General features: G+C 53.5%; 2 protein-coding genes and 1 long non-coding RNA gene across 4 annotated transcripts in view; all 3 read left to right on the top strand.

Annotated features, from left to right (window-relative positions):
- Window positions 1-19,799, top strand: part of LOC122543561 (uncharacterized) — a 696,117-nt gene that overhangs the window by 537,374 nt on the left and 138,944 nt on the right. The window lies entirely within an intron of this gene.
- Window positions 1-19,799, top strand: part of LOC148144627 (uncharacterized) — a 165,820-nt gene that overhangs the window by 77,631 nt on the left and 68,390 nt on the right. The window lies entirely within an intron of this gene.
- LOC122543649 (uncharacterized) lies at window positions 4,721-7,953 on the top strand. The gene is made up of 2 exons (XM_087974968.1): window positions 4,721-4,843; window positions 5,481-7,953. The coding sequence occupies exon 2, from the start codon at window positions 5,825-5,827 to the stop codon at window positions 6,836-6,838; it is 1,014 nt and encodes a 337-aa protein (XP_087831094.1). The 5' UTR covers window positions 4,721-4,843; window positions 5,481-5,824; the 3' UTR covers window positions 6,839-7,953.

Below are 19,799 nucleotides of genomic sequence, written 5' to 3'. Positions count from 1 at the left end.
ATTTCCTAGCGTCCACCCTCTCCAAGCCATGTATTATCTTGTAAGTTTCTATTAGATCTCCCCTTAATCTTCTAAACTCCAATGAAGAGAAAGTGAGGTCTGCAGATGCTGGAGATCAAAGTTGAAACTTTATTGCTGGAACAGCACAGCAGGTCAGGCAGCATCCAGGGAACAGGAGATTCGACGTTTCGGGCACAGGCCCTTCTTCAGGAATGAGCAGAGAGTGTTCAGCAGGAGAAGATAAAAGGTAGGGAGGAGGGACTTGGAGGAGGGGCGTTGGAAATGTGATAGGTGGAAAGAGGTCAAGGTGAGGGTGATAGGTCGGAGTAGGATGGAGGCGGAGAGGTCAAGAAGAAGACTGCAGGTCAGGAAGGCGGTGCCGGGCTGGAGGGATTCGGCTGAGACAAGGTGGGGGGAGGGGGGATGAAGAAACTGGTGAAGTCCAAGTTCATCCCCTGCGGTTGGAGGGTTCCCAGTCGGAAGATAAGACGCTCCTCCTCTGACCGTCGGGTTGTTATTGGGGAGACAGGCTGCCTACTTGCGGAGCGATTCAGAGAGCACCTCTGGGCCACCCGGATGAACCAACCCAACCACCCTGTAGCACAGCATTTCAACTCCCCCTCCCACTCCACCGAGGATATGCAGGTCATTGGGCTCATCCACCGCCAAACCACAACAACCCGACGGTCGGAGGAGGAGCGTCTTATCTTCCGACTGGGAACCCTCCAACCGCAGGGGATGAACTTGGACTTCACCAGTTTCTTCATCCCCCCTCCCCCCACCTTGTCTCAGCCGGATCCCTCCAGCCCGGCACCGCCTTCCTGACCTGCAGTCTTCTTCTTGACCTCTCCGCCTCCATCCTACTCCGACCTCACCCTCACCTTGACCTCTTTCCACCTATCACATTTCCAACGCCCCTCCTCCAAGTCCCTCCTCCCTACCTTTTATCTTCTCCTGCTGAACACTCTCTGCTCATTCCTGAAGAAGGGCCTGTGCCCGAAACGTCAAATCTCCTGTTCCCTGGATGCTGCCTGACCTGCTGTGCTGTTCCAGCAATAAAGTTTCAACTTTAAACTCCAATGAATACAATCCCAGGATCCTCAGCCGTTCCTCATATGTTAGACCTACCATTCCAGGGATCATCCGTGTGAATCTCCGCTGGAGACGCTCCAGTCCCAGTATGTTCTTCCTGAAGTGTGGGGACAAAACTGGACACAGTACTCCAAATGGGGCCTAACCAGAGCTTTATAAAGTCTCAGTAGCACAACAGAGCTTTTATATTCCAACCCTCTTGAGATAAATGACAACATTGCCTTCACTTTCTTCATCACGGACTCAAACTGCATGTTTGCCTTTAGAGAATCCTCAACTAGCACTCCCAGATCCCTCTGTACTTTGGCTTTACGAATTTTTTCACCGATTAGAAAGTACTCCATGCTTGTAATCTTTTTTCCAAAGTGCAAGACCTCGTATTTGCTCACATTGAATTCCATCAGCCATTTCCTGGACCACTCTTCCAAATTGTCTAGATCCTTCTGCAGCCTCCCCACTTCCTCAGTACTACCTGCCTGTCCACCTAACTTTGTATCATCGGCAAACTTCGCTAGAATGCCCCCAGTCCCTTCATCCAGATCATTAATATATAATGTGAACAACTGTGGCCCCAGCACCGAACCCTGCGGGACACCGCTTGTCACCGGCTGCCATTCCGAAGAAGAACCTTTTATCCCAACTCTCTGCCTTCTGTCAGACAGCCAATCCTCAATCCATACCAGTAGCTCACCTCGAACACCATGGGCCCTTACCTTGCTCAGCAGCCTCCCGTGTGGCACCTTATCAAATGCCTTTTGGAAGTCCAGGGAGACCACATCCACTGGGTTTTCCCGGTCTAACCTACTTGTCACCTCTTCAAAGAAATCCAACAGGTTTGTCAGGCACGAACTCCCCTTACTAAATCCATGTTGACTTGTTCTAATCTGACCCTGCTCTTCCAAGAATTTAGAAACCTCATCCTTAATGATGGATTCTAGAATTTTACCAACAACTGAGGTTAGGCTAATTGGCCTATAATTTTCCATCTTTTGTCTTGATCCTTTCTTGAACAAGGGGGTTACAACAGCGATCTTCCAATCATCCGGGACTTTCCCTGACTCCAGTGACTTTTGAAAGATCTTAACTAACACCTCCGCTATTTCCTCAGCCACCTCCCTCAGAACTCGAGGATGTAGCCCATCGGGGCCAGGAGATTTATCAATTTTAAGACCTTTTTAGCTTTTCTTGCACTTTCTCTTTTGTAATGGCAACCATACTCAACTTAGCCCCCTGACTCCCTTTAATTGTTGGGATATTACTCATGTTTCCCTGGTAATTGTAATTTTCTTCAGTTCCTCCCTCCCTTTCAATTCCTGATTTAGCTAGTTTCAGGGTGTTACTTGTATCCTCTCTAGTGAAGATTCAAGCTCTTTTCAATTCATTTACCATCTCTTTATCCTCCGTTATTGAATCCCCATACTCATTTTCTATAGAACCAACACTTATTTTGTTAACTTTTTTAAAGAAAGCTGAAGAAACTTTCCAACCTGTTTTTGTATTTTTGGCTAACTTTCGAACCCTAATTGCTGTGCTACTGCCTGCATTATTTCAGCTGTTTTGCCCGAGCTGTCAACTCGAGCATCAACCGGTCTGCTTCTTCTATTGAACTGACCTTGATTAAGTGTTGCAAAACACACAAGGACAAGTCTTTCCTCTCCAGAACGTCTTGGTACTTAACATGATAAAATTCACTTTGAAATATTGTTCATTCAAACTTTACCAAGCACATTCTACAGATTCAAAATTCAACAATGAGATGCACTTTTGTTACAATCATTCAGTTTGAAGAGAAAAACTATTAATTTTGAAGAGAAGTTTGAAAACCCAGTCATTAACTAGAAGAACAATTTTTTTTGTTTAAAAATGTGAAAACCTAATCAACAGGAGTAATTTTGCAGAATAGTATGTATGGCATTAAATTGTAAATCTAGTTTTCTTTCCTTCCCTGCCATAGTTCCCACAAATCTTTATATGAATCTTGATAGTTCATTCACTTTCCGGGAATAGTCCAAGACATGCAATATCTTTCTAGGATTCACTTGAATTCTTCTCAGGATTCCAAGTATATCTGGTAATTTTATGAGGATGCCTCCATTAGCTTTTGGCGAAGTGAACTTTTAGATTTCATTTGAGACTTCAAGGTTTAGATTGATCAGTTTGAATGTCGGTTGGAAATACCTCTGGTTCCCCATGGCTGTCCGTACTTTTAATCTCACAGCACCTAGTGCGTGAATGACTAAGCTGCTGCTGAACACAAACTGCTTTCTGTCAGCAATGCAAACTCCACGGTGGGTTGTTTGAGTGTTCTCACCATCTGGAAAAATGAAGGGGCAAACTCAGTCAGGATAGCACAACAACACTTCTTCCTCAGGAGGCTTATGAAATTCAGTATGTCAATAATGACCCTCGCCAACTTTTACAGATGCACTATAGAAAGTGTTCTATCTGGATGTGTAACAACCTAGTCCGGCTACTGCTTTGCCCAGAATGATAAGATACTACAGAAGGTTTTATGCACATCACAGACCATCATGGAAGTCAACCTACCATCCATGGTCTCCACCTACACTTCTCTTTGCCACCAGAAATGCTGCCAACATCATCAAATTCTCCTCCAACCCCCTCATGCTCTCTCACAACCTCTTTGGTCAGGCAGAAGATACAGAATCTGGAAACACATGTACCAACAGGTTCAGAAAGAGCTTCTTCCCTGCCATTGTTAGACTGATGAATGGACTCTCTTTGTACATATGGAATGATCTGCAGAGGAAGTGGTGGAGGCTGGTACAATTACAATATTTAAAAGGCATCTGGATGGGTGAATGAATTAGGAAGGATTTACAGGGATATGGGCCAAGTGTCGGTAAATGGGACTAGATTTATCCAGGTTAACTGGTCAGCATGAACGAGCTAGACTGAGGGGTCTGTTCCCATGCTGGACATCTCTATGACTCTGTCCAATGTCCACTTACCATCCCCTTCAATAACAGCATAATTGGAAGTATATGACATAGCTACAACACATAATTACAACAATTAATTATAAACGAACGTGAGAAAACCACGAAGAGCACGTTGAATGTTTAACAATTTAATAACACTGGACAAATCTCTGACCCTTTTCACGTTCCAGTCTTGATAAATGCCATGAGGATCAGAAAGCCTTAACAGAGAGCGAATCTGAAACCTCTTCACTTGCATTCACCCTCTCTGCCGCCAGTTGGTACAAGTGTACAGTGCCTTCCCCATTCTCTCTCCCTCCCAGGATGAGGAATAGAAAGGGGGAGATCTTGCTTTGCTCGCAGATGTTGTCCAGAGTTGGGGGTATCAGTCTGAAATTGATCGGAGACTGGATCAGTGGTGCTGGAAGACCACAGCAGTGCAGGCAGCATCCAAGGAGCAGCGAAATCGACCTTTCGGGCAGAAGCCCTTCATCAGGGCTACTTCCGCATTGTGACGTCCACATTCGGGGGCGGGACGTCCGGAGGGAGCTAGCCGATGACGATCCCGTGTTCCAAGCTAGTTCTCTCCTATTGGCCACGCTCCATGACGTCACACAGGTCAACAGTGAGCCAATTGGAATCGCTGGATGACCGGAAGGAGACTGGTCCGCCTGCCAATCAGAACCGCCCCCTATTGTCTGAATGCGGAAGTTGGACCATGAGCTTCTGAAGCTGATGCTGCTCCTCTCTCCCTGAATGAAGATTGAGCTTCACCTCAGATTGCAACTTCCTTTCTCTGTCTACCATCTGTGAGTACGGCACTTTCTTTTCTCACCCTCCCTTTCCATTCTGGGGTTAAACTGCTCAGTTTCTGACTCCTTATTCCATCCAGTCCATGCTGAACATGATTCTAAACTAACTAGTCTCCACCTGTCTGGAAGTGGTCTCCCATTTCAGGTAGAAATGAGGAATTTATTCTTTTCTTGTTAGTTTATGGAGTGTTCCCCCACAGAGAGTAATGGAGACTGGCTCATGGAATGTATTCAATGCTTAATTGAAGAGAATTTTGAGTGACAGGGATATGAAAGGTTATGGAGAACAGCAGGAAATGGAGTGAAGGCCAAAGCAGCACAGATATGATTTTATGGAACAGCAGAGCAAGCCCTAAGAGCTGAATGGCTCACTCCTAGTTCAATCTGTGACAACCTGTGTCCAGGGCAGGAAGAGGCGAGCATAGATCAATCAGTCAACATTTTTCAGCATTTTTAGGAGAATTTGAAGCATGAGGCAATAATACTTAGTGAGAATGGAGGGAGACTGTGAAATTGATATTCACATTCTGGGGGGATGGAGAGAAGAAAGAATGTTCCACAGGAACCAGAATTGTCTGTTTGGAATTTCTATCCTGTGTAGATGGTGATGTCTTCTGTATTCTCTATTTTACAGGATATGAGAACGGATGGAATTGCAGCCAGATATCTCAAAACAAGATCTGATCGAGACAATCGATTCACTGGCACAGGAATGTTATCAGCCTTTTGAATCTCACTAGATATTTTATTTCTCTTCTGTCCTGTCTGCTTTGAAAGGTTTCAAACTTCAGTGAGACTGAAGTACACAGACCTCTGTGAGCATGTACCAGTGAACTGACTGTGGGAAGAGCTTTAAGCAGGTACAAAGTCTGAAATAGCAACACCCCATTCGCAGCAGCAAGACATAGAACACCTTCCATTTGTGAGTGGTCCTTCAACTGATTGTCGACAGTAGAGGGCGGTGGGGATTCCCACGTGATGGAGAAACCGTGGAAATGTGGGGACTGCGGGAAGGAATTCAAATTCCCAAGCTTGCTTGAAAGCCATCGCCGCCGTCACACTGGGGAGAGGCCGTTCACCTGCTCCGTGTGTGGGAAGGGGTTTACCCATTCATCCGCCCTGGTGACCCACCAGCGGGTCCATACGGGGGAGAGGCCTTTCACATGCAATGTGTGTGGGAAGGCGTTCGTTCAGTTATCCTCCCTGCATAGTCACCAGCGGGTCCACTCTAGGGAGAAGCCTTTCACCTGCTCTGTATGTGGGAAGGCGTTCAACCAGTCTTCCAACCTCCAGAGTCACCAGCGGGTCCACACCGGGGAGAGGCCGTACACCTGCTCTGTCTGTGGGAAGGCGTTCATTCAGTTATCCACCCTGGTGACCCACCGGCGGATTCACACTGGGGAGAGGCCATTCACCTGCTCCGTGTGCGGGAAGGCATTCACCCAGTCCTCTGCCTTGCTGACCCACCAGCGAGTCCACACCGGGGAGAGGCCTTTCTCCTGCTCAGTGTGCGGGCAGGTATTCACACGGTCTTCTGCCTTGGTGAACCACCAGCGGGTACACACTGGGGAGCGGCCGTTCACCTGCTCTGTGTGCGATAAGCACTTCAGCGATTCATCCACCCTGCGGCGACACCGGTGGGTCCACACCAGGGAGAGACCATTCACCTGCTCCATGTGCGGGGAGGGCTTCATTGATTCGTCTTCTCTGCGGAGACACCAACGGGTCCACACCGGGGAGAGACCGTTCACGTGTTCCATATGCGGGAAGGCTTTCATTCAGTCCTCTAACCTGCAGAGTCACCAACGGGTCCACACCGGGGAGAGGCCGTTCACCTGCTCAGTGTGTGGGAAGGGGTTCATTGATTGGTCTTCCCTGCGGAGACACCAGCCTGTCCACACTGGGGAGAGACCGTTCACCTGCCCCGAGTGTGGGAAGGGATTCAGTCAGTCATGCCATCTGCTCAGACACCAATCCAGTCACACTGAGTAGCGAATATTTGGATGCTTTGTGGATTTACTTGTATTAATATTCAAGAGGGCATATATTCCTTGATGAGTTGAGCACCTATTAAGACACACTTACTGATTTGGAGCATGTACTGAAGTCAGGAGGTGTGTATCTGTCATGTTTGACTCCGGAGAAATCTGCCCTGTGTAAAGATTGGCTGCGGTTTCTACGACCCCACCAGGCTGCCAGGACGATAACATGGTGTGTGAGATTGTATTTTCGGTCTCTTTACTAACCCACTCTCAAACGCTTTCTATTTAGTCATTCATAACTCTTTTCTAACCTGCTCACAGGAGCCCTATATCTAATAATACTGCATTCCCATTTCATTCACTCATAACTCTTTCCTATAACATAGCTTCATTCATTCAAAAAAATCGCAGTTTTGTAGTATATTTTGCTATTACAAAATAGAATAAGTTAAAACACCTCTTTCGATTCCTTCCTTCTTTTTCACATCTTCAAGCCTTATCAGCTCTTGCTACAAGCAGTGTTTAGGCCTATTTCTGCATCAAAGCTACCTCTGAATAACTGTCAACATAGTAATGTTTTCAGAACAATACCTCCCTGCCATCTTATCTCCATGAAAGAATACAATATTAATCAGCTCTTGCCAACCGTCTATTGGGACGTGAATAAATACAGAGCATCAAACAGTTTCCCTGACTCGCAGCCACTGTCCCCTTTAAGAAACTGACTATCGAGGCTGCGCTTCTATGAACTTGCAGGAATGAATGAAACTCATGCTGGTAAATACTAAACAAATCTCTCAATCCAGCAGTGATAAACAGTTTAATATCCTTTATTATTTTATTCAGTGCAGGTACAATGTCCAACTTATTTAGAGCATACAGGCTGAGTAATTTTACTAACATTTGCTGACTTAAAAGACAAAAGGACTAACACCTCTTAATTCTGCAAGCAGACCACACAGACAATCTCAATCATATCGGGAGTAGCAGCCAACGTTTGTGTACAATAGTTAAAACAATGGAACACTATAGTGACGGAATGTTAATCTCTGTAAGAACAGTGTGTAAAGAGACTGCTGTAAGGACAGTATTTGCGGTTGCTGAATAAAGAGGCTATTTTCGCCAGTTGCTGATTTTGGTCGCTATTTGAACACGATCCCACAACAGGAACAGAGAATGCTCGCCCAGTGCTGAAGGTTGGACAAAAAGGAAAACTAAAGTTTCTGACAGTGGCTGACAATCCGAGTGGCGTTTTTGAGAAATGCCCAGAGCTATGTGGAAATTGTCAGGGTCTGGATGACCCAACGATGTTCCCGGGTTCTGAGCCACACAACAAGTGGCAGGGTAGAGGGGGGAATGTGGACACGGGTTATGTCCCCACCATAGAGCTGGACAGCACAGAAACTGACCTTTCCATTCAACTTGGCCATGCTGACCAGATATCCGAAATTAATCTCATCCCATTTGCCAGCATTTGACCCATATGTCTCTCAACTCATGTATATGTACAGATACCTTTGAAATATTGTAATTGTACCAATCCCACCACTTCCTCTGGTAGCTCATTCCATACATGCATCACCTTCTGTGTGAAAAGGTTGCCTCTTAGATCCCTTTCCCCATCTACCTTAAACCTATGCCCTCTAGTTATGGACACCAAAGGGTCTGATTCCATGCTGTACAGCTCCATGAATCTAGTGTAAGTGATAACATATTGGTGGGTACACACTTGATGGGCCAAAGGGTCTTTTCTGTACTGTATGATTCTGTGATCAGAAAACTCCCGTAGGGTTCCACAAAAAGCATGCCTCTCTGAATCGGACACCATTTATAACAGATTAATGCAATAATAACCTTAACATGGAATTTAAGAACAGACATCATTCCATTAGAGCATGTTCCTTCTGTGCTGAAACCATTCTATTGTTTGTGGGAGATCAGGCTGAGGAGCTTTAATTATTTAGGTTTAGATGTTATGCATATAAGTCTGGAATAACTGTGGATTAGGAATCGTGTTTAGAGAGAATGGTACTCCAAGCCTCTCTCATCCTGTTGCATTGACGAGAGAGAGAGGATGTCGCATCTACAAATCCGACAGAAGAGTTGTGCAGCTTGTTCGGTCAGTTGAGTTAGTTCTGCTCTCAGACAAGACTGGATGTTGATTTTGATGGATCCCTATTAAACGCTACATCAGAACACTCCAAATCCAAGGAATGTGTCATGAGCAGATCAAACATGACATTTGGAGAAGTGGGTGCTGACATTTCTATCCATGTGGGGGCTGGGGGAAATCTTCAGATTAGGTAACGTATGTGGAGAGAGAATCGGTTAATGTCTCGTGTCTGATTTCGCTCTCGTTCAGAACTGAAAGGGGCTGGAAAATGCTGGTTTTTATGGCATAGACATGGGGGGTGGGTGTAAGACCAAGGGAACATACGGTGAGAGTACCCAGAGCCAAAGGCATAGATTGCTAATGATGGTGAAGGTGCGATTGAGGTATCATATGGGTGTTAATGGAAGTGAAAGGGAGAAAGCAACTACACCGCTCAGAACAAAGTCAGCAAGACATGCCTGTGTGGGCAAATGGAACAAACGTGAAGAAGACTAAGCAGGGCAGACTGATACAGTGAATGGTGGAGCCCTGGGGAGTGTTGCTGAACGAATAGTCCCAGGAGTGCAGGTTGAAAGTGGAGTTGCGGGTAGACAGAGTGGTGAAGAAAGTGCTTGCTTTTGTGGGTCACAGCATTGAGTAAACGAGTTGGGAAGTCATGTTGTGGCTGTACAGGACATTGGTGAGACCACGTTTAGAACACGGCATAGAAGTCTACTCGCCATTCATTTGGAAGGACCCTGTTAAACTTGAGAGGCTGCAGACAAGATTTACAGGGATATTGCTGGGACTGGAGGTTTTGAGTTATAGGGAGAGCTGGGGCCTTTTTTACCCTGGAGGGTGAGAGCCTGAGGGGTGACCTTATACTGGTTTATAAAATCAGGGGCATGGAGAGAGTGAATAGCCAAGGTCTTTTTCTCGGGGGAGTGGGGGGAGGAGGTCCAAAACTAGAGGGCATAAGTTTATGTGAGAGGGGGAAATATTTACAAAGGACCTAAGGGGAAACATTTTCATGCAGAGGGTGATGCTTGTATGGAATGAGCTGCCAGCGGAAGTGGTGGAAGTGGGTACAATTACACATTTTAAAAGGTATCTGGATGAAGGGTTCAGGTTTAGAGGGATATAGGCTAAATGTGGAATTTGGGTCTGGGCCAGATTGGAACATCTGGTCAGCATGGATGAGTTGAACCGAAGGGTCTGTTTCCATGCAGTGTAACTCTATATCTATCCCTCTTTGACCAAAACAAGACCTCTTCACTGATAATCTTCCTGCTAGATATTTTTTAGAGCACCCAATTTCAGGAGATTTCTGGTGGGTAAAATTGGCATCAGTCATGTATCATGGAAATTCTGGAAAATAAAAATAAATAGTTCTCCCTGTGAATGGTACAATCCTCCCCACTGCTACCTCTCCAATGAACAATTACAATCCTTTCCGCCCCCACACCCATTCAGGGTACAGTCCTCCCCTACCCACATCTGACATGAATGGTATGACCCTTACTGTCTGAATTGTATAATTGTCCCCCTCCCATGTGAATGGTACAATCCTTTCACCCCCCCACCACATCCCATGAATGGTAGGATCCTTCTCAGTCCCCATTCCCCCCAGAATGATAAAATCCTCCCCTGAGAATCCTGAACTGGGAACTCCCAAGTCTCTGTGTTTCCAGCATAGACCCCTTCTGGAACTCCACTTGCCCCCTCCTGAAAAATGTCCCTTTATACCACCACTCTACCTTCTGCCAGCCAATCCTCTATCCGTGCCAGCACCTTGCCCCTAACACCTAGGACTCATCTTATTTCGCAGCCTCCTGCGTTGCACCTTGTGAAAGGACTTTGAAATCCAAATCACTCACGTCCACTGGCTCTCCCTTTGTCTAACTTACTCATTCCCTGCTCAAAGAATCCTAATAGATTTGTCAGACATGACTTCCTCTTGTCAAAGCCGCGCAGATTCAGTCCTGTTTTACTGTGCACCTCGAAATATTCCACTCTCTCATCCTTCAAAATGCATGTTCAGCTTACCCATTTTACCATAAATAAGTTCTTCTGTTCATTAAAATGTAATCAATTTTAAAGACTTCATATTATGTATGTACACTGTCTTTGTCCCTTGTAATATATTATCCTTCTGAAGAAGTCCTTCAAAAATATTAGCACAAGGTATGAAATGGACATTGGTGTGAAAAAGGACGAGAGGTGTCTTAATAGAGGTATACAAGATGTTGAGAGGCATAGAGTGGATAGCATTGGAAGAAATGATTGTTACAAGTTGGCATAATTTTAAAGTAATTGGAGGAAGGTTTGGGGGAGATGTCAGAGTAGGTTCTTCATACAGAGAGTGGTGGGTGCATAGAATCCACTGCCAGCAGTGGTAGTAGAGTCATATATTAGCAACATTTAAGCGACTCTTGGATAGGCACATGGAAGTTAGTACAATGAAGGGTATGCCTCAGCTGAGAGTAGGATAAAGTGCCTGTACTGTTCTGTGTTCTATGTCAAAAGTTTCGATTTGTGAGCAGTACAGTCAGATCCGAGCAAACAAGGACATGCAGGTCATACGGCGCTTAGACCGAGCGAGGCGTGCAGGGTTACGGCTGCACAAGGGGTGCACAAAAGGAAGGTCAACATTTAGATTTCAAATTGGACCATTTGGATGGTGTTGGACAGAGGAAGGAAGTTGCCGTCTGAGTTAAAGCTCAATCTTCATTGAGAGAGAGAGGAGCAGCAGCAGCTTTCGATGCTCATGGTCCGCCTTCCGCATTCAGACAATACGGGGCGCTCTGATTGGCCGGATGACTAGCCTCCTTTCGGTCCTCCAGGGTTTCCCAAAGATTGGTCAGCCGTCCATCAGAACGATGAGGGGCGGCGCCCCATGCCGATCGACACATGCGCACCAGCACCTCCCTCTCAGCGCACGTGCGCTATCCGTCATCAGAAGAGGGGTTTCTCCATCGCGTGGGAGTGTGGGAGATATAGCTGCCATTAAAGAGATGAAATCAAGTGTCTCATATGCCTCCTTAACCGTCCTACTCGTGTGTTGTTGTAGTACATCTCAGGAACCAACCTCTAATCGATTTTAAATGTATACACTGAATGAAAGACTATAGGTGTTTACCTCTAAACTCTATTTCCAGTTCAGTGTCAGTATACTGTATTGCTCTTTATCTGTCCTCAAATAAGGACCGAGTCAATACCCTCCACCTGTCACTCCTGAACGTTGATTTTGTTTTTTGTTTGCACATTCCAACACTCCGTTTCAATCATTTGTTTAAAGTTATTCGTGGTACATGAGAGTTGCTGGCTGGCCAGCATTTTGTTCCCCTTGAGAAGGTGGTGATGGGCTGCCGTTTTGAACTGCTGTGGTCCACACGCTTCACGATGACCCACAATGCCCTGAGGGAGGGAATTCCAGGATTTTAGACCCAGCGACACTGAAGAAACAGCAACATATTTCCAAGTCAATCTGATGAGTGGCTTAGAGGGTACTTGCAAGAGATTGTGTTCCCAAGTAGCTTTTGTCCTGGTCCTTCTAGATGGAAGTGGTTGTTAGTTTGGAAGGTATTTTCTCAGGTTCTTTGCTGAAATTCTGCAGTGCGTCTTGTAGATAGTACACACTATGGTACACACAGTGGAGCAGAGGGAGTGGATGTATGTGGATATGGTGCCAATCTGCCAGGTTACTTTGTTCTGGATGGTATCAAGTTTTTTTCAGTGTTGAAGCTGCACCCATCCAAGCTGGTGGGAGAGTATTCCATTACACTGCTAAATTGTGCCTTGTAGAAGATGGACAGATGAAAGTATTTGACAAATGCACTGCTTCCACAAGATCTAGTGGATTTGTGCCACTTTTATCCACCAAAAAGCTCCGGAAACTGGGTGCATTAAAACAAATCCAGTGGGAAGATTATCACTAAAAAGGTCAAGTTTCGCTCATAAGAGGTTTACAAAGTTATGAGGGGCATGGATAGGGTAAATAGGCAAAGTCTTTTCCCTGGGGTTGGGTGTCCAGAACTAGAGGGCATAGGTTTAGGGTGAGAGGGGAAAGATATAAAAGAAACCTACGGGGCAAATGTTTCACACAGAGAGTGGTATGGGTACGGAATGAGCTGCCAGAGGAAGTGGTGGAGGCTGGTACAATTGCAACATTTAAGAGGCATTTGGATGGGTATATGAATAGGAAGGGTTTGGAGGAATATGGGTCGGGTGCTGGCAGGCGGGACTAGTTTGGGTTGGGATATCTGGTCGGCATGGATGGGTTGGACCGAAGGGTCTGTTTCCATGTTGTACACCTCTATGACTCTAAGTCTTATTGACTTATAGAGTCGCACTGCACAGAAACAAACCCTTCAGTTCAACACATCCATGCTGACCAAGTGTCCGAGACTGACCCAATCCTAATTTCCAGCACTTGGCCCATATCCCTCTAAACCCAAATGATTAATCCAGACACCTTTTAAATGATGTAATTGCACTCAACTGCACAACTTCCTCTCGCAGCTCGTTCCACACACACACACAACCGTCAGCATAAAAAGATGGTCCTTTACGTCCCTCGAGCCACCCCACCATCACCCACAGCACCCCTTGTCCATTCCCCTGCCACACATATCGCCCCCATTCATTCACCCCGTCACCCACAGCGCCCCCTCTATGTTCCCCGCCACCCACAATACCCCCAACCATTCTGCCCGCCCCCACCATCCACAGTGCCCTATCCATTTCCACTGCCATCCACAGTGCCCCCGTTCATTCCCCTTCCACCCGAAGCAACCCCTGTCCATTCCACTATCCCGCAATTCATATCACCATCTGTCCATTTCCCCCCTGCCACACACAACGCCCTGTCCATTCCCCCCTGCCACCCACAGCGCCCCTGTCCATTTTCCCCGGCACACACACCGCCCCCTGTCCATTCCCCCCCGCCCCACACAGCGTCCCCTGTCCATTCCCCCCCGCCCCACACAGCGTCCCTTGTCCATTCCCCCCCACACCACACAGCGTCCCCGTCCATTCCCCCCCCGCCCCACACAGCGTCCCCTGTCCATTCCCCCCCGCCCCACACAGCGTCCCCTCTCCATTCCCCCCCGCCCTACACAGCGTCCCCTCTCCATTCCCCCCCGCCCCACACAGCGTCCCCTCTCCAACCCCCCAGCCGCACACAGCGTCCCCTCTCCATTCCCCCCGCCCCACACAGCGCCCCGTGTCCATTCCCGCCCCGCCCCACACAGCGCCCCGTGTCCATTCCCCCCCGCCCCACACAGCACCCCGTGTCCATTCCCCCCCGCCCCACACAGCGCCCCGTGTCCATTCCCCCCTGCCCCACACAGCGCCCCGTATCCATTCCCCCCGCCCCACCCAGCGTCACCTGTCCATTCCCCCGCCCCCCACACAGCGTCACCTGTCCATTCCCCCGCCACCCACACAGCGTCCCCTCTCCATTCCCCCCCGCCCCACACAGCGTCCCCTCTCCATTCCCCCCCGCCCTACACAGCGTCCCCACTCCATTCCCCCCCGCCCTACACAGCGTCCCCTCTCCATTCCCCCCCGCCCTACACAGCGTCCCCTCTCCACTTCCACCCGCCCCACACAGCGTCCCCTCTCCACACAGCGTCCCCTCTCCACTTCCCCCGGCCCAAACAGCGCCCCGTGTCCATCCCCTGCCGCCCCACGCAGCGCGCACCGTGTCCATTCCCCCCCCGCCCTACACAGCGTCCCCTCTCCATTCCACCCCCGCCCCCCACAGCGTCCCCTCTCCATTCCCCCCGCCCCCCACAGCGTCCCCTCTCCATTCCCCCCCGCCCCCCACAGCGTCCCCTCTCCACTTCCCCCCCCGCCCCACACAGCGTCCCCTCTCCATTCCCCCCGCCCCAAACAGCTTCCCCTCTCCATTCCACCCTGCCCCACACAGCGTCCCCTCTCCATTTCCCCCACTCCCCACACAGCGTCCACTCTCCATTCCCCCCCGCCCTACACAGCGTCCCCTCTCCATTCCCCCCCGTCCCACACAGCGACCCCTCTCCACTTCCCCCGCCCCATACAACCTCCCCTCCGCCCCGTGTCCATTCCCCCCCGCCCCACACAGCGCCCCGCGTCCATTCCCCCCCGCCCTACACATTCCCTGCCCTTCACAGCGTCCCCTCTCCATTCCCTCCAGCCCCACACAGCGTCCCCTCTCCATTCCCCCCCGCCCCACACAGCGTCCCCTGTCCATTCCCCCCTGCCCCACATAGTGTCCCCTGTCCATTCCCCCCCACCCCACACAGCGTCCCCTCTCCATTCTCCCCCCGCCCTACACAACGTCCCCTCTCCATTCCCCCCCGCCCCACACAGCGTCCCCTCTCCACTTCCCCCTGCCCCACACAGCGTCCCCTCTCCATTCCCCCCCGCCCTACACAGCATCCCCTCTCCATTCCCCCCCGCCCCCGCCCCACACAGCGTCCCCTCTCCACTTCCCCCTGCCCCACACAGCATCGCCTCTCCACTCCCCCCCGCCCTACACAGTGTCCCCTCTCCACTCCCCCCGCCCTACACAGCGTCCCCTCTCGATTTCGACCCCGCCCCACACAGCGTCCCCTCTCCATTCCCCCCCGCCACACACAGCGTCCCCTCTCCATTCCCCCCTGCCCCACACAGCGTCCCCTCTCCATTCCCCCCCACCCTACACAGCGTCCCTTCTCCATTCCCCCCCACCCTACACAGCGACCCCTCTCTACTCCCCCCCGCCCTACACAGCGTCCCCTCTCCACTTCCACCCGCCCCACACAGCGTCCCCTCTCCACACAGCCTCCCCTCTCCATTCCCCCCCGCCCCCCACAGCGTCCCCTCTCCACTTCCCCCCCCGCCCCACACAGCGTCCCCTCTCCATTCCCCCCGCCCCAAACAGCTTCCCCTCTCCATTCCACCCTGCCCCACACAGCGTCCCCTCTCCATTTCCCCCACTCCCCACACAGCGTCCACTCTCCATTCCCCCCGCCCTACACAGCGTCCCCTCTCCATTCCCCCCCCGTCCCACACAGCGACCCCTCTCCACTTCCCCCGCCCCATACAACCTCCCCTCCGCCCCGTGTCCATTCCCCCCCGCCCCACACAGCGCCCCGCGTCCATTCCCCCCCGCCCTACACATTCCCTGCCCTTCACAGCGTCCCCTCTCCATTCCCCCCAGCCCCACACAGCGTCCCCTCTCCATTCCCCCCCGCCCCACACAGCGTCCCCTGTCCATTCCCCCCTGCCCCACACAGCGTCCCCTCTCCTTTCCCCTCCGCCCCACACAGCGCCCCCTGTCCATTCCCCCCCGCCCCACACAGCGTCCCCTCTCCATTCCCCCCCGCCCCACAAAGCGTCCCCTCTCCATTCCCCCCCCCGCCGTACACAGGGTCCCCTCTCCATTCCCCCTCGCCCTACACAGCGTCCCCTCTCCATTCCCCCCCCACCCCACACAGCGTCCCCTCTCCACTTCTCCCGCCCCACACAGCGTCCCCTCTCCACTTCCCCCCCGCCCCACACAGCGTCCCCTCTCCATTCCCCCCCGCCCCACACAGCGTCCCTTGTCCATTCCCCCCCACACCACACAGCGTCCCCGTCCATTCCCCCCCCGCCCCACACAGCGTCCCCTGTCCATTCCCCCCGCCCCACACAGCGTCCCCTCTCCATTCCCCCCCGCCCTACACAGCGTCCCCTCTCCATTCCCCCCCGCCCTACACAGCGTCCCCTCTCCATTCCCCCCCGCCCCACACAGCGTCCCCTCTCCATTCCCCCCGCCCCACACAGCGCCCCGTGTCCATTCCCGCCCCGCCCCACACAGCGCCCCGTGTCCATTCCCGCCCCGCCCCACACAGCGCCCCGTGTCCATTCCCCCCCGCTCCACACAGCGCCCCGTGTCCATTCCCCCCCGCTCCACACAGCGCCCCGTGTCCATTCCCCCCGCCCCACCCAGCGCCCCGTGTCCATTCCCCCCCGCCCCACACAGCACCCCGTGTCCATTCCCCCCCGCCCCACACAGCGCCCCGTGTCCATTCCCCCCTGCCCCACACAGCGCCCCGTATCCATTCCCCCCGCCCCACACAGCCTCACCTGTCCATTCCCCCGCCCCCCACACAGCGTCACCTGTCCATTCCCCCGCCACCCACACAGCGTCCCCTCTCCATTCCCCCCCGCCCCACACAGCATCCCCTCTCCATTCCCCCCCCGTCCTACACAGCGTCCCCACTCCATTCCCCCCCACCCTACACAGCGTCCCCTCTCCATTCCCCCCCGCCCTACACAGCGTCCCCTCTCCACTTCCACCAGCCCCACACAGCGTCCCCTCTCCACACAGCGTCCCCTCTCCACTTCCCCCGGCCCAAACAGCGCCCCGTGTCCATCCCCTGCCACTCCACGCAGCGCGCACCGTGTCCATTCCCCCCCCCGCCCTACACAGCGTCCCCTCTCCATTCCACCCCCGCCCCCCACAGCGTCCCCTCTCCATTCCCCCCCGCCCCCCACAGCGTCCCCTCTCCATTCCCCCCCGCCCCACACAGCGTCCCCTCTCCATTCCCCCCCGCCCCAAACAGCTTCCCCTCTCCATTCCACCCTGCCCCACACAGCGTCCCCTCTCCATTTCCCCCCCTCCCCACACAGCGTCCACTCTCCAATCCCCCCGCCCCACACATCGTCCCCTCTCCATTCCCCCCCGCCCTACACAGCGTCCCCTCTCCATTCCCCCCCGCCCCACACAGCGACCCCTCTCCACTTCCCCCGCCCCATACAACCTCCCCTCCGCCCCGTGTCCATTCCCCCCCGCCCCACACAGCGCCCCGCGTCCATTCCCCCCCGCCCTACACATTCCCTGCCCTTCACAGCGTCCCCTCTCCATTCCCCCCAGCCCCACACAGCGTCCCCTGTCCATTCCCCCCCACCCCACACAGCGTCCCCTGTCCATTCCCCCCTGCCCCACATAGCGTCCCCTCTCCATTCCCCCCCGCCCCACACAGCGTCCCCTCTCCACTTCCCCCTGCCCCACACAGCATCCCCTCTCCACTCCCTCCCGCCCTACACAGTGTCCCCTCTCCACTTCCTCCGCCCTACACAGCGTCCCCTCTCGATTTCGACCCCGCCCCACACAGCGTCCCCTCTCCATTCCCCCCCTCCCTACACAGCGTCCCCTCTCCATTCCCCCCGCCCTACACAGCGACCCCTCTCTACTCCCCCCCGCCCTACACAGCGTCCCCTCTCCACTTCCACCCGCCCCACACAGCGTCCCCTCTCCACACAGCCTCCCCTCTCCACACAGCCTCCCCTCTCCACTTCCCCCCGCCCCACACAGCGCCCCGTGTCCATCCCCCGCCGCCCCACACAGCGCGCCCCGTGTCCATTCCCCCCCGCCACACAGCGTCCCCTCTCCGTTCCCCCCCGCCCCACACATCGTCCCCTCTCCACTCCCCCCTGCCGTACACAGCGTCCCCTCTCCATTCCCACCCGCCCTGCACAGCGTCCCCTCTCCACTTCGCCCGCCCCACACAGCATCCCCTCTCCACTTCCCCGCCGCCCTACACAGCGTCCCCTCTCCAGTTCCCCCCGCCCCACACTGCGTCCCCTCTCCATTCCCCCCGCCCCACACAGCATCCCCTCTCCATTCCCCCCCCGCCCCACACAGCATCCCCTCTCCATTCCCCCCCGCCCTACACAGCGTCCCCACTCCATTCCCCCCCACCCTACACAGCGTCCCCTCTCCATTCCCCCCCGCCCTACACAGCGTCCCCTCTCCACTTCCACCCGCCCCACACAGCGTCCCCTCTCCACACAGCGTCCCCTCTCCACTTCCCCCGGCCCAAACAGCGCCCCGTGTCCATCCCCTGCCGCTCCACGCAGCGCGCACCGTGTCCATTCCCCCCCCCGCCCTACACAGCGTCCCTTCCCCCCCCCGCCCTACACAGCGTCCCCTCTCCATTCCACCCCCGCCCCCCATAGCGTCCCCTCTCCATTCCCCCCCGCCCCCCACAGCGTCCCCTCTCCATTCCCCCCCGCCCCACAAAGCGTCCCCTCTCCACTTCCCCCCCGCCCCAAACAGCTTCCCCTCTCCATTCCACCCTGCCCCACACAGCGTCCCCTCTCCATTTCCCCCCCTCCCCACACAGCGTCCACTCTCCATTCCCCCCGCCCCACACAGCGTCCCCTCTCCATTCCCTCCCGCCCTACACAGCGTCCCCTCTCCATTCCCCCCCGCCCCACACAGCGACCCCTCTCCACTTCCCCCGCCCCATACAACCTCCCCTCCGCCCCGTGTCCATTCCCCCCCGCCCCACACAGCGCCCCGCGTCCATTCCCCCCGCCCTACACATTCCCTGCCCTTCACAGCGTCCCCTCTCCATTCCCCCCAGCCCCACACAGCGTCCCCTGTCCATTCCCCCCTGCCCCACATAGCGTCCCCTCTCCATTCCCCCCCGCCCCACACAGCGTCCCCTCTCCACTTCCCCCTGCCCCACACAGCGTCCCCTCTCCATTCCCCCCCCCGCCCTACACAGCGTCCCCTCTCCATTCCCCCCCCGCCCTACACAGTGTCCCCTCTCCACTCCCCCCACCCTACACAGCATCCCCTCTCCACTCCCCCCCGCCCTACACAGCGTCCCCTCTCGATTTCGACCCCGCCCCACACAGCGCGCCCCGTGTCCATTCCCCCCCCCGCCCCACACAGCGTCCCCTCTCCACTTCGCCCGCCCCACACAGCGTCCCCTCCATTCCCCCCCCTCCCGACACAGCGCCCCCTGTCCATTCCCCTCCCCCCTCCCGACACAGCGCCCCCTGTCCATTCCCCTCCCCCCTCCCGACACAGCGCCCCCTGTCCATTCCCCCCCCTCCCCACACAGCGCCCCCTGTCCAG

The sequence above is a fragment of the Chiloscyllium plagiosum genome, unplaced genomic scaffold (assembly GCF_037043375.1).
Source record: "Chiloscyllium plagiosum isolate Xiang-an unplaced genomic scaffold, Cpla_swu_hap1 HiC_scaffold_27, whole genome shotgun sequence".
Lineage (NCBI taxonomy): Eukaryota > Metazoa > Chordata > Chondrichthyes > Orectolobiformes > Hemiscylliidae > Chiloscyllium > Chiloscyllium plagiosum.
Note: the sequence above shows the minus strand (reverse complement) of the source record. Positions and strands in the feature narration are given on the sequence as shown.